This window comes from Phaseolus vulgaris, chromosome 2 (genome assembly GCF_051622355.1).
Source record: "Phaseolus vulgaris cultivar YP4 chromosome 2, ASM5162235v1, whole genome shotgun sequence".
NCBI lineage: Eukaryota > Viridiplantae > Streptophyta > Magnoliopsida > Fabales > Fabaceae > Phaseolus > Phaseolus vulgaris.
The window spans coordinates 238520-251301 of NC_143499.1; the positions used below are offsets into that span (position 1 = coordinate 238520).

The 12782-nt window shown below is 29.8% G+C and overlaps 1 protein-coding gene across 2 annotated transcripts; it reads left to right on the plus strand.

The window, feature by feature from the left end:
* Window positions 1-631: 631 nt before the first annotated feature.
* On the plus strand, window positions 632-7405 carry LOC137809947 (GATA transcription factor 26). Of its 2 annotated transcripts, none has more exons than XM_068611011.1 (8): window positions 632-1556; window positions 3082-3450; window positions 4011-4440; window positions 4697-4769; window positions 5155-5258; window positions 5544-5730; window positions 5825-5933; window positions 6869-7405. In XM_068611011.1, the coding sequence occupies exons 1-8, from the start codon at window positions 1517-1519 to the stop codon at window positions 7171-7173; spliced, it is 1617 nt and encodes a 538-aa protein (XP_068467112.1). In that variant the 5' UTR covers window positions 632-1516; the 3' UTR covers window positions 7174-7405. The 2 variants fall into 2 exon arrangements, with proteins under 2 accessions (XP_068467112.1, XP_090154110.1); XM_090297984.1 differs by having other exon boundaries at window positions 661-1556; window positions 3055-3450.
* Window positions 7406-12782: the final 5377 nt, after the last annotated feature.

A 12782-nucleotide genomic window follows, 5' to 3' on the forward strand; every position in this document is an offset into this window, starting at 1 on the left:
TTTTCATATATTTTTTAAAGTGTCAAGCATCATTCACAAATAAATTTTAATCCAACTCATTCATATTTAATTAAATAGATTTTTATTTATCGTTTAACTCCAATATACATTTTTTACACTCTAAATTCTACTTTTACTAATACATATTTTTATTTACCTTAGTATCATAACGTCATTTACATAAACATATTTTCAATTTCATGAATATATAACTTAATTTATAAAATATAAAGCTTCCATACTAAGAGGTACCCACTAAACACGTTCCATATTTGGTAAACATAAAATTATGATAAATTATTATTTATTTTTACCACAAATTTTCACTTTTTTTCTTTCTTTTCTTACCTACCAACTTTGGTTTTCTCTATTTCCTTTTTCTTCTATCCAAACAAACAAAACATGAATCATCCATCATTCAGGTTAAATTAAAAATTACTATTAGATTTGGAATTCAGCAGTAACCTTCCATGGCTAATCCAACAATGATGATAATTACTTTAAGTTAATCCAACATGAATCCAACAACATATGAGAAAGTCACATAGACAGGTTTATTGTTCTATTTTTAAAAACAAAAACACCATTTTAAATCCTTATCAACATCATGTCATCACACACGGGACAATATAAAATTAAGAATTGGTATTCACATCTTGTACTAAAAAAACATTTCATTTCATAGCAGCAGGAACAAAATTTGGGAAGGGCCAAAAACATCTCCTTGTTTCTTTCTCCTCTTTCAGTGTTTTTTTTTTCCTTTCCTTCAAAAAAACAAATCAGTTATTGTAAATTCTGTTCTATTTGATTCACAAAAAATGAAGAATGGATGGGAAATGGAATACTTTTAGATTTTATTATTATTTGTTGAGAATTTAAAAAATGGATGATTAGAAAAGAAGAAAAGTCCATAGTCAACAGGATCTGTGCAATGATATTCCCCTACCCTTCTGTTCTCTCTGTAATTAGATGAGATCATATTTTTTAATATCACAAAAAGCAAAATTGAAATATTTCAAATAAAATCAACAAAAGAGAAAAATGAAAAGAGAAGAAAAAGCAGAAAAAGTTGAGACATTTACTTCTTATACAATACAAGAGGTCACACACAGAGACCTTCTCTTCTCTCTTTCTCTCTCAACATTCAACCTTCTTTTCTTTCCCCTTTTCACAACCATTTCTGAGATTCCTTCTCTAGTCTTCTCTTATTGTACAATTCCCACCTACATCAATCCTTTCAGTTGTTGCGAGATTGTTTATGTGAAATCTCTTTAAGGACTGTAAAAGGACAAAACTTTTTCTGGGTTTATTGGTTCCTGCTTTAATTTTTCTTTCAGCAAACTATCATTTCTGGGTTTTCCTATAAAAGAAAGCATTTCTACATAACTATTGTATTTTTTTCAGAAAAAAAAAACATTTTTTGTTATTTTTTTTGTCAAAGATATAATTTTTTTTCTCATTTTCCCGTAATCTTTTTCTTCATATCTTTTAATTAATCTGCGGGAAAGATTGACACATGGGTAAACAAGGTCCTTGCTATCACTGTGGAGTTACAAGTGAGTTCTTGTTTCTTCAATATATAATAATTTCTTTTAAGTTATTTATTTATTTTTGTATTGTTTTTACGAAGAGTTTGTGTATTTGAGAATTGAAATGTGTCGAGGGAAGAGATTATGTTCAATTTAAACTATTAAGAAATCATGTGTTCTGTGGATATATATGAATTAGAAAGAATACAACTGTGCTGTTCTCCATAGTATTTGTAATTGAAAGATGTGAAAAATTATGTTTGTTTCCTAATTATATGTGTTTCTTACTCTTTTATTGCTATTAGTTCCCCTATCTATATTCCAAATCCGAACCCATGTAAATGTTGCAAAATTAAGCTTAGAGTTCATTGAATGTGCGACTTCTTAATAGGAACAACACTCACTACTTTTAAGGTCTTTATCAAAGAGTCAACCCACAGTTCATGTCTTACTAGTTGGATGGTATTAAGATAAGAGAATCATGCGTTTGTAAAATGGCAGTAGTTAGTTCATTCATGTATTTGGAAAGACTTTTACAAAACTGTTTTCATTTCCTCTTCAAAGCAGTTTTTCACTGTGCCGGAGGATATTGGAAGCATTGCATTCTTCTCATCCCTCAGACATGACTTATTACTCCCTTGCTTTCTTTCTAATGAATAATCATTACTTGGGCTTCTTCATTAATTTCTTTTGAATTAATTTTGTTTGCAGTACTTATTGGTAATCAACTTAATAGAACTAATCCTGCAAGTTAGGACTTGAAGGTTTTCGTTGTTTTGCTTATAATTCCTCAAAGTTTTGAAGTTTTTGCACCTGGACTTTTGTTCAGTTCTCTAGCACTGTGTTTTGCACAAAGTACAATGTTTTCAGTCCTTAAAAGAAGGGAATCTGCCATTTAACTTTGTTTTATGTGTGAGACTATGCAGTTACTTACTGTCAGTAATTTCAGTTAAATTGCAATCGTTGTTTTCACTATCAGCCTACAAGTGTATTTTTCAGCTAAACTGCAATCATTGACTTCACCATCAGTCTTCAAGTGTTCGTAATTTTGAGTCCCACCACTAACTGCTTGAGGTTTTTTAAATCAATATTGGTTTTCCTGCAAAAGGGTATTGACATGTATTACTCTCAAATTTAAAACCAGTCGGCTAATAAAAGTAAAATAGTCGACATTTTTTCATAATTATTGATGTTGTTTGTAGTGCCAACATAGGTGAAATGATGCAGAGTGATGCCTTAGACCTCTCATTTCTGTTTGTTTAACTAATAACTGACGGATGATGATATCTGAACCCTGAAACTTTTGTTGAGTTCAGCTTTCTGGTATATGAAAGATACTAGCCACTGCAAAATATTTTAATCCAAGAAGTTTAAGCTATTTCACAATATCTAACCTGACTTGTATTTTTTGTAATATGAGTCATGAATTGGATTGTCAGTAAAATATGAATATGTAGCTGTTAGTACTCTATCCAATCTGAGTTACATCTCTATTCTTGACTACAAGGGCTCTAAATTTTTGTAGGTTTCTGACAATTGAGCATTGCAACAGGCACACCACTCTGGCGCAATGGACCACCTGAGAAGCCAGTACTATGCAATGCATGCGGGTCTCGGTGGAGGACAAAGGGAACTCTTGCAAATTATACCCCCTTACATGCTCGAACAGAAACTGATGCTTGTGGAGATCAAAGGGTTTCCAGGGTAAAGAGCATATCAAATAAGAAGAGAGAAGTGACATTGCTCAAACAAAATAATAACCATGATAATGTACTTTCTGGAGGGTTTGCATCTGATTATAACCAGGGAGGTCAAATCTTCTTGGATGAAGATGTAAGCAACCGATCAAGTTCTGGATCAGCTATCTCTAACTCAGAGAGCTGTGCACAATATGGTGTCATGGATGCTTGTGATCTGACAGGTTGGATTAAGATCTTCATAACTGATTACAGCTCAGAAATGAGCATTCATCATTTTGAAACAATTATTGGTTTTATTGCCTGTCCAGATTTATATTAGCACAATCAAATAGTGAATAATGGAGTGAGGAAAAATGAACAAAGAATTAGATTTTGGAAATGGTTTCGTAGTTGTTGGTTTTCCTGGAAGAAAAACAAGTGAACTTTGCTGACAAAAATCATTGATGTAAATTAGATATTTTACTACCAGAAGCTCTAATTATAACATTTGTACTGGCAAGTTCTATATTTAAACATGGATTATCTTTTTCTCTTTGTTAGTCTATAACAAGATATTTAAACATGGATTATCTTTTTCTCTTTTTTCTCCTAATAATAGAATGTGATATCTCACATTTATGCTTCATCTGTCTAGTTCATTATTAATTGACTTCGATCAAGAATTTCTACTTGTGTGTTACTAGGTAAAACATATAATCTCCTACATACAAAACAGGTAACTCTTTGTATTTTTCTTTTATGGAAACACGTAATTATAATATAGATATTTTGGTTAATTTAGGTCCTGCCCAGTCAGTGGTTTGGGATGCCATGGTGCCTTCAAAAAAGAGGACATGCGTTAGCCGTCCAAAGCCTTCTTCTGTTGAGAAGCTAACAAAAGATTTATGTACTATTCTTCATGAACAACAGTCTTATTTTTCTGCATCTTCTGAAGAAGATCTTCTTTTTGAAAGTGAAACACCAATGGTCTCTGTTGAGATAGGACATGGAAGCATTCTCATCAGGCATCCTAGCTATATAGTCCGTGAAGAAGAGTCTGAGGCTAGTTCTTTTTCAGTTGATAATAAACAATGGCCAACGAGTGAGGCATATTCTTATGTTGGTCCCATTCTAATGCATAATGATTCTAGTTACTTGAAACCATCATCTCTGGAAGTCGAAAAGATCAGGAACTATACTGGCTTAGGAAAGGAGCCGGAGCACCATAAAAGGTATGCTTTCACAAACTAGTTTATGGCATACTTTGCAGCAGCTATGATTGTGTATCATTAATTAATGTGACAAAAGAATCTATTCTAATGTTACAAACTATGGAACACATTTTGTTTGTTTCTGCCAAACAAAGTCCGTTGTTTCTGTATGTACGGCATAAATTTTCCTTCTGCATGTCATGAACAGGTAGAAATTGTATTGAAAAGAGACAAACATACTCTGTCAACATTAATGTTTCTGTTTTTTAAATTTCAGTGAAAAGTCTCAACATGAAAGAGTACAAAACCTTGGCAATCATGAATCACCACTGTGCTCTATAGATTTAAATGTGAGTTACATAGCCCTTCCCATTGTTTTTTGGCATAAATTGACAAAAATGCTCATATCCATGCTTGCGTTAACCAATTGGACATGATTTTTAAATCAGTGTCGGGGTTTCAAATTTTAGCACTATTTTTTAGTAGTTTCTTGAATCGTTTCTTAGATTCTTCATTCATATAACTAAACAGCAATCAGGCAGGATAGCACTTCGATTCAAGATTTTTTAGAACAGTCAATATTTCCTTAAACAATTAGTTTTTAGTTTAGTATTCTCACCTTGTTCAGCATAAATATTTATTAATTATTAATAACATATTATTGGGTAAGCCTGTAGGGTGTCAAATATGTATAATTGTTGAGTACTTAATGTAATTGTTGTTATGTATGGTTAGGATATAGTAAACTATGAAGAGTTTTTGAGAATCTTGACAAATGAAGAGCAACAACAGTTACTGAAGTTACTTCCAGTGGTTGATACTGCTAAACTTCCTGATAGGTTAGAATTCTACTCTTGCATTTGTATTTCGCCATGTTTTTCTTGTAACTGATAGAAAAGCTTGCAAATTCCTGTGTTGATACTCTTGTGTAATAGTTTCAAATCTGAATATTATCGCCATTGCTTTGATTCCCTCTGAATATTATAGCCATTGCTAGAATATTTCTGTTTTTTTTTAAAGGATATATTAAGAAAGTAATGCTCTACAGTGCATTACATAAATATAATTGAAAATGTTGAGACTTAAGACTGAGACTGACAACTTGTGTGTTGCTGTGTGTGCAGCCTTAAAGTCATGTTCAATAGTTCTCAATTCAAGGAGAACTTAACTTATTTTCAGCAGCTTCTTGCGGAAGGAGTTTTTGATATCTCTTTGTTGGGGGCAAAACCTGAAGACTGCAAGACTTTGAAAAGACTTGCAATATCCAATCTGTCAAAGTCAAAATGGGTAGAACACTATAATTTTCTCAAGGTTTGTACTATGTACTAGTTTTTTATGTCACCAATAGATATCTTGTTTGAGTATGTTGATTCTCAAAAGATGTTACATCTTTCTATGGATGCAGAAATATGAAAACAAAGATGGCAAATTTGATTCTTTTGGATCTGCTAGTACAACATCCACTAATGTTGCAAACAAGAGAACACGTGACAGCAGAAATCAAAACTTTCCAGGTTAGCTAAAAATCTGATATAGAAGAGCAAGAAAAAACCTTTAGTTTATTTTCTCCCTAATGTGTTGAATAATGGTGTGATTGTTGTGTATACCTTGTACGCATAAATTTAAAATTATAAAATTTTGGTTGATAACTCATAACTAAATTTTCTGGAGCACTGAAAAATGTTAGTAGTATTTAATTTTTGCTATTTGTTAGGAAATCCCATATCAACTATCTTAATTCTTGGAATGAGACATATATTTGTTGGGTGATTTCACCTAATGCCAATTAATTTTAAGTTGAAATCTGACGTGACATTAAAGCGTATAACTCATTTTGGTAAATCATCTAATAAACTCGCATGGTTTAACAAACATTTATGGAAGGGGGGTGTTGTATTAGAGTTTCTATATTTTAAAGATTTTATACTGTCATGCAATAAGATGTAATTCTTTTTATTAATTAAGTAGTTAATATATAATTTCTTTTTTACTTTTCACAGTTTGTTATTGAATGATAGTGTAAAAATCAGGTTTTTGACGAAACTGGGTCAATTTTTGCCCCTTATTACCAAAAATGGTGTCGTCTTTTAAATTTGGGAAAGTTGTGCCACTGTGATACGATTTTTATGTAATCACTTTGAACTAAAGTTGTGTCACGCTGACATGATTTCTTCACAATGAAATCGTGTCGACCTTTTCGCAATAAAGTTGTGTCATGTTGATAAGACTTCCCCAACTTACTTTAAGAAACAATCATATTTTAGTAATAAGGGCAAAATTTACCCCACTTTTGTCAAAAACCCTGTAAAAAACTATTACATTGCATTTAAAAGGTTGAATAATGTTCTGCTTTTAGAAAATTTTGTTATCTGCTTAAACACAGTTGGTTATGACTTCCTTTTATAATTTAACTAGGAATAATCCTTAAAACTCATCTTGCCAATTTCAGAATTGCATACAGTAATGAGGAGCCCCAAAAGAATGACCACCAAGGCTGGCTGTGAGGGAAAAGAGGGGGTAGAAGATGGTGCTTGCTATAGTCCAAAAAGCCTATTTGCTTTGCCTCCTGATGCTAGTTCACTCATGTTTGGTTCTTTAAACTTTGTTGAGGAGATTGGTGACCAGGATCTGCTGCTAGAGGTGCCATCTAACACTTCTTTTCCCCAGGCAGAGCTCTTGCACCCAAGTTTAAGCCTTGGTGCTCAAGCCAGCACTAGTAGTAGCTCAGTCTACTCACATCTTCTTCATCATTAAGTACACACTCTTTACAAGGTCCTTTGGATGGCTACTTTGGAGCTTATTTTACATCTTAAACACATGATGCTTGTGCTTTTCTTTACTTGCAAGTTGCAATCTTCTTTAGCTTGGATTGCCAACTCTGAAAGTTGGGTGGGTTTTTCTTTTTTTGTATAGGTTGGTATAAGATTGTAACAATATAGCATGAAATGAGGAGAGATTATATAATAATATCCAGGGCTTTTGTGTAGTTTTCGTTTTGTGAATAATTTTGCCACTTTTTTTTTACATAATCTCAAAAAAAATGAGAAGACAAACATTGTGGGAGGTGTGTGGAGGAACTGGACAATCATAGGATCTAAAGTTAAGTTTGAAAGGTGCATTTGATTTGATGCATTCCTTTGTCGAATGCTTAATTGTGATGGAAGAACCAAAAAAGTGTAGCATGAGATAAACTTTTAAAGTAACTTCTTTGTTTCGACTGAATTTTGGACTGAGAAAGCGTAGATAAATGAATAGAAATATTGGAAAAGTTAAAACAATGGTTTAATTTGGCCCGGAAATTAGGTGAATGTACAATTTGCAAAAATATTACGAAAATGGAAAAGTTGTCATTGTGGATAACCACGACTTTGAATAATGAAGTTGATTTTTTTTAATGATTATTAAGATGAAAATATTTATGTAATAAATTTAAAATCATTTAAAAAATTTCTTTTACATAAATTGAATATTTTCTTTGCATAGAATTTTATTTTATGTTATATAATTTTAAAATTCAGATTTTATTAGTTTTTAAATTATCATAGTTTAATATCATTATATATATATATTTTTTATATTTATTTAATTGGAATATATATTGTTTAAAAAATATATTACATAATGTATTCTCATTTAAAAAAATATATATTTTTGTTTTATTTAAAAATATTTTTAGCCACTAGAATCATCAAATAATTTTCATTAATATCTTATTTTTTTAATAACTTATATTCAATAATTTTATTTATTTATTACGTATTTATTTTAACATAAATACATATCTACTATTTTTTTTATATTATATAATCTATGTAATATATACTCCCATTAACATTCATATTAGATAATGTAAAAAATTATACATAAATTGTACCTCATCTATGTATAAATGTATAATTGTACCAATGTTAAATCATACTTCATTGCTTAAACATTTTTTAAATACAACACAAATATTTTTAAATTTAACAATATTTAAAAACAACTTTAGAGAATATAAATAATTGGTAATTATTAGAAACTATTTATTAATAATAAAGATTAATTTAAATATTAATAATTTTTTAATTTTTAAAATAATATATAATTTAGTCAATATAATAATTATTTTTTAAAATTAATTTTTATTTAATGATTTATCAGTAATGAAGTAATAGAGTTTCTACGAATAAAAAGTGTAATAAATAGCTGTACCTTAAAAAAATTTCAAACAAAAGGGATTAATACTAGCTTTCAAATCATTTCACAGGAAAGATATTAGTGTTATATGATATTCTTTTGTAGAAATTAAGTTAAAGAGCTTGAAAATTTCAATAGAATGAATATTTAAACTCCATGAAATTAAACCCTAAACTGATAGTATTAATTTTATCAAATTTAAAAAGAGAAAATCAAACTATAATAAGTATGAATGTAGGCATAAGTAGGTATAATTCAAAATACATCCTTTTTTTTATAGAGAATTTAATATGTATACATATCAAGCAAAAATTCTCAAGAAGATAAACATTACTGGAATCCTCTCACATGCAACATCATCTACTATCATGTAAATACACAATCATCACAAATAAAGAAAACAAAACACAACACAAACAATATGGAAAGCGAATTATATTTTTAAACTTCTATTATAAATGTAACTTTAATTAACAAGCATAATTCATCAATCCTCATACATTTTCACAAAGAAATCAAGTGTCTATAAAAATTCATAATTCATCTTTTCCATGTCAGACTTCTAATGACCCACAAACACAAAGACACTTGACTCTACTTCTGGAAGACTTGTACATTGACTTAGACTTATAGATTTGCACATGTCATACTACCTCAGTGTGAATCGACACATATGCGCACAATACTCTCAATATCGAATCACCTCATATGATGGAGTTAATTCATATAACAAATAAAATTAGTCATCTTTCAAACAATTGACCATTGATATGAAACTCTTTCGACTCTTACCACCGGAATAACTTCATTTATATGATTCCATTATATAAGTGGAGTCAGGATACCCTCTTTTAGATGAATCATTGGCCAATGCACATCTAACAATCTCAACACGGTATTTTCTTTTTAAAAAATACTATATCTCAATTGCAACTTCATATTTCACATCTCACATTATACAAAAACACACCATTTAATCACACCAAAGTTTAGAAAACAAACAAACCAAAGTTTATCCAAATATTAGATGAACACATAAACTAAAGGATTTTCAATTAAATATATAATTAAAATTCATATAAAAATTAATTAAAAATAATAAACAATAATAAAAGAGAAACACAAAAGCAAATCTTAAAATTTAGGTTTTTTTATCATGAGCGAAAAACAATTTGAGAGCACCCTAAAATTCACCTTATTTTCGCTTGAGTAAGATTTCCTCTTACTTGAGCAAAAATGGACCCAAGAACACCCATTTTGCACCCTATTTTTAGAAACTACATAAAACTACTATATTTCAATATTTTCAACAAATTTTCATACTCAAACTTGAATTTCATCAAACATATCAGGCCACAAAACACATCTTGCTTAAAGTTGTAGAGTTACTCTCATTAAGCTATTTTATCAACCTATATATTCATTATTTCTAAACCATTTTCAGTCATCGAGATTCAAACAACCAATGCTTACAATTCTGGCACTTCAATTGAATCACAGTGAAATTCAAAACAATTCATACTATCATTCAACAATTTCAATCTCAAACCAAAACACCTTTAATAACTTATCAAGATCAAAATCAACAATTTCACATTTAATTTCACTAAATACACTACTTTACTAAAAAACAAAACAATCCTACAAGGAGGTTTGAAATTGGTGATCACGTCACCACCACATCCAGATCTTATAACCTATGGTTCTATTGAAAATTAAAACTAGCTTCCCTTACCTGACTTTGAGTAAGCGTGATAAAAAAGAACTCTAATGCTATAGGACCCAAGGATAACTTACCTGCATCATAGAGTCCTAATCAAAGATCCAACTATATCACTAGGACTCTGAACTAACAAAGACTAATCTTGAAGTTAAAAAATCATTTGCAATCGATCTCAACCAAAAAAAACTTAAAAACTCAAAATTGACTTAAAGGAAGAAAGAGCAACAATGAACGTACTCTAACTAAGATTCTGATTGGGCAATCTTGTAGTATTTGCTGTCAAGAGTCCAATGACACATTGATCGTCAATCTCATGAAAGATGAGTTCATAAAGTTAGAGAGAAGGCAACGAAAAGAAAAAGAGAAATTCTAGAGAGATGATGATTCTTTTAAAGTGAAACTTGAATAACTGATTTTTCATTTTATATACTCATTTATTTTAATAATAAAATATTCAGGTGACATTTTAGATATACCACTTCTGGTTCAAGCAAGAAACAAAAATTTAACAAATTGAATATCAAGATAACAAATTAAAATTCTAATTTCAATTAAGACAAAATATATTTCAGTCTTCAATAAGCAAACAATCGATTGAATTTTAAAATAACAGATTTTTTTTATATTTATGCATGATATTAATGCAGTCGAGAGGAAAACTTAGAGAACACAAAGATTTATATTGGTTCACTCAAAACTAAGCTACATCCAATTCCATCTAACACTAAGCTAGATTTCACTAAATCACAAATATCTATTTACAAAAGACTATTCAATAACAACTTTTGAACTCTACAAAAGCCAAAACACACATTGTAAAACTCTATCACAATTGTGTAACACTCTAAGAAACTTTATCTTTATTTGCCGAAAAATGCTCTTTAAACATTCTAGAGATCCGGGGGAGGAGGTGATATGACCGTCCTTTTGAATGTACTCATGAACATCTTACATCGAATTGCATCAGACCCCCCCGTAGAGGATCATTTGAGCTCTGAACGCCTTTGAATGATTCTCAAGATCTTCTACATCAGTGAAGAAGGCGATCTTGGGTGTTATGTAATGGGGGTGGCATGGACTCATCCATGATTTGTTGAGAGAACGACCTAGGGTCGTCCTTTGATGACAAATTTGGGGAGCGTTCTCGAGCCCCACAGTGGGGGCCAAATATTCTCGCCGGTTGACCTCGATTGGATTGAATGGGCGAACTCCACTTCTGACCTGTCTCCAATTGGTGCTCTGAGATACTGCTCCAGAGGGGGACTTTACTTGTTGATCACACTCCGACGATCAAGTCAGTGAGAACATTCAAACTAAAAATTGTTTCAGTCTAAAGTACTCAGGGTCCCAAACACCTTTTATAGACATTCCTTCAACAATTTTCATCAATGGGAATATAATCTCAACATCCAGAATATAATCTTCAACAACAATAATTTATTTTATTGTGTTTCTGTTACTTTTGGATACCAACATTCTTAACGACTTTTACTTGCATTTAATAATATACTATAACTAATTCAATTATTCTTTTATTTAATTTATTATCTTTTTTCATGTAAACTTACTTAAAAAAAACTAGATTGACCTTGTAACGAACTTTTGGACTCGCGCCCGATTCAGGCCAAGCTAGGCATAACTCACACAATCTAGTTGGCCATACATAAACGCTTGCACTAAGCACTCTGCCCATACATGTACCATAAAAAATATTTCAAATATAAAACACCCCGTTAAAATCATCATTAAGTTAAAATTAATTATTTTAAAAACATTAAAATTAATTGTTTCAAATCCCAAAAAAAAGTTGAATAAGTATTTAAAAAAATTTAAAATATATTTAAAAAATATGATAAAACTTTTACTCTTTTTTCGTCTTTAATATATATATATATATATATATATATTTTTATTAAAAATAAAATCTTTATTATACCTTTCATTCCTAAATTTATTTAAACATTGTTATAAAAAGTGAAGTAAAATAATTTAAATAACATCTTAATTTTTTTTATTAAAAATGAAAACAAATATTAAGAATGATGAATAAAATCATAACAGATCCATGTATATCTTTTTATAATTATCACACTATTCAATGACTTTCAATTTAATGATGATTTTTTTAAAACTTACCCTTGATTAATACATAAGTTATATATATATATAAAATTATTAATACTATATTAAAATTATCGTAATATATAATTTAAAAAATATCTTTAATATTGTTATTAATTATAAATTTAGAGTAATATCAAAATAAAATATTACTATAAGATTTTTTTATATGAAAATTTTCATGGCATATCAGTTAAGAAATAAATGTACCAGTATAATTTCATCCTTCTTAAAAGAAATCAGAAATTATTAAATATTTAAAACCTTTTAAAAATAAATAAAAAAAACAGACCTTAGGAAACACCACCAATATAAATATGTCATATACAAATTAATCTGA

Coding starts and splice junctions, on each gene's coding strand:
- LOC137809947 (XM_068611011.1), top strand. CDS start 1,517: ATGGGTAAACAAGGTCCTTGCTATCACTGTGGAGTTACAA. Junction 3,451..4,010: donor GGATGCTTGTGATCTGACAG/GTTGGATTAAGA, acceptor TGGTTAATTTAG/GTCCTGCCCAGTCAGTGGTT. Junction 5,731..5,824: donor AACACTATAATTTTCTCAAG/GTTTGTACTATG, acceptor CTATGGATGCAG/AAATATGAAAACAAAGATGG.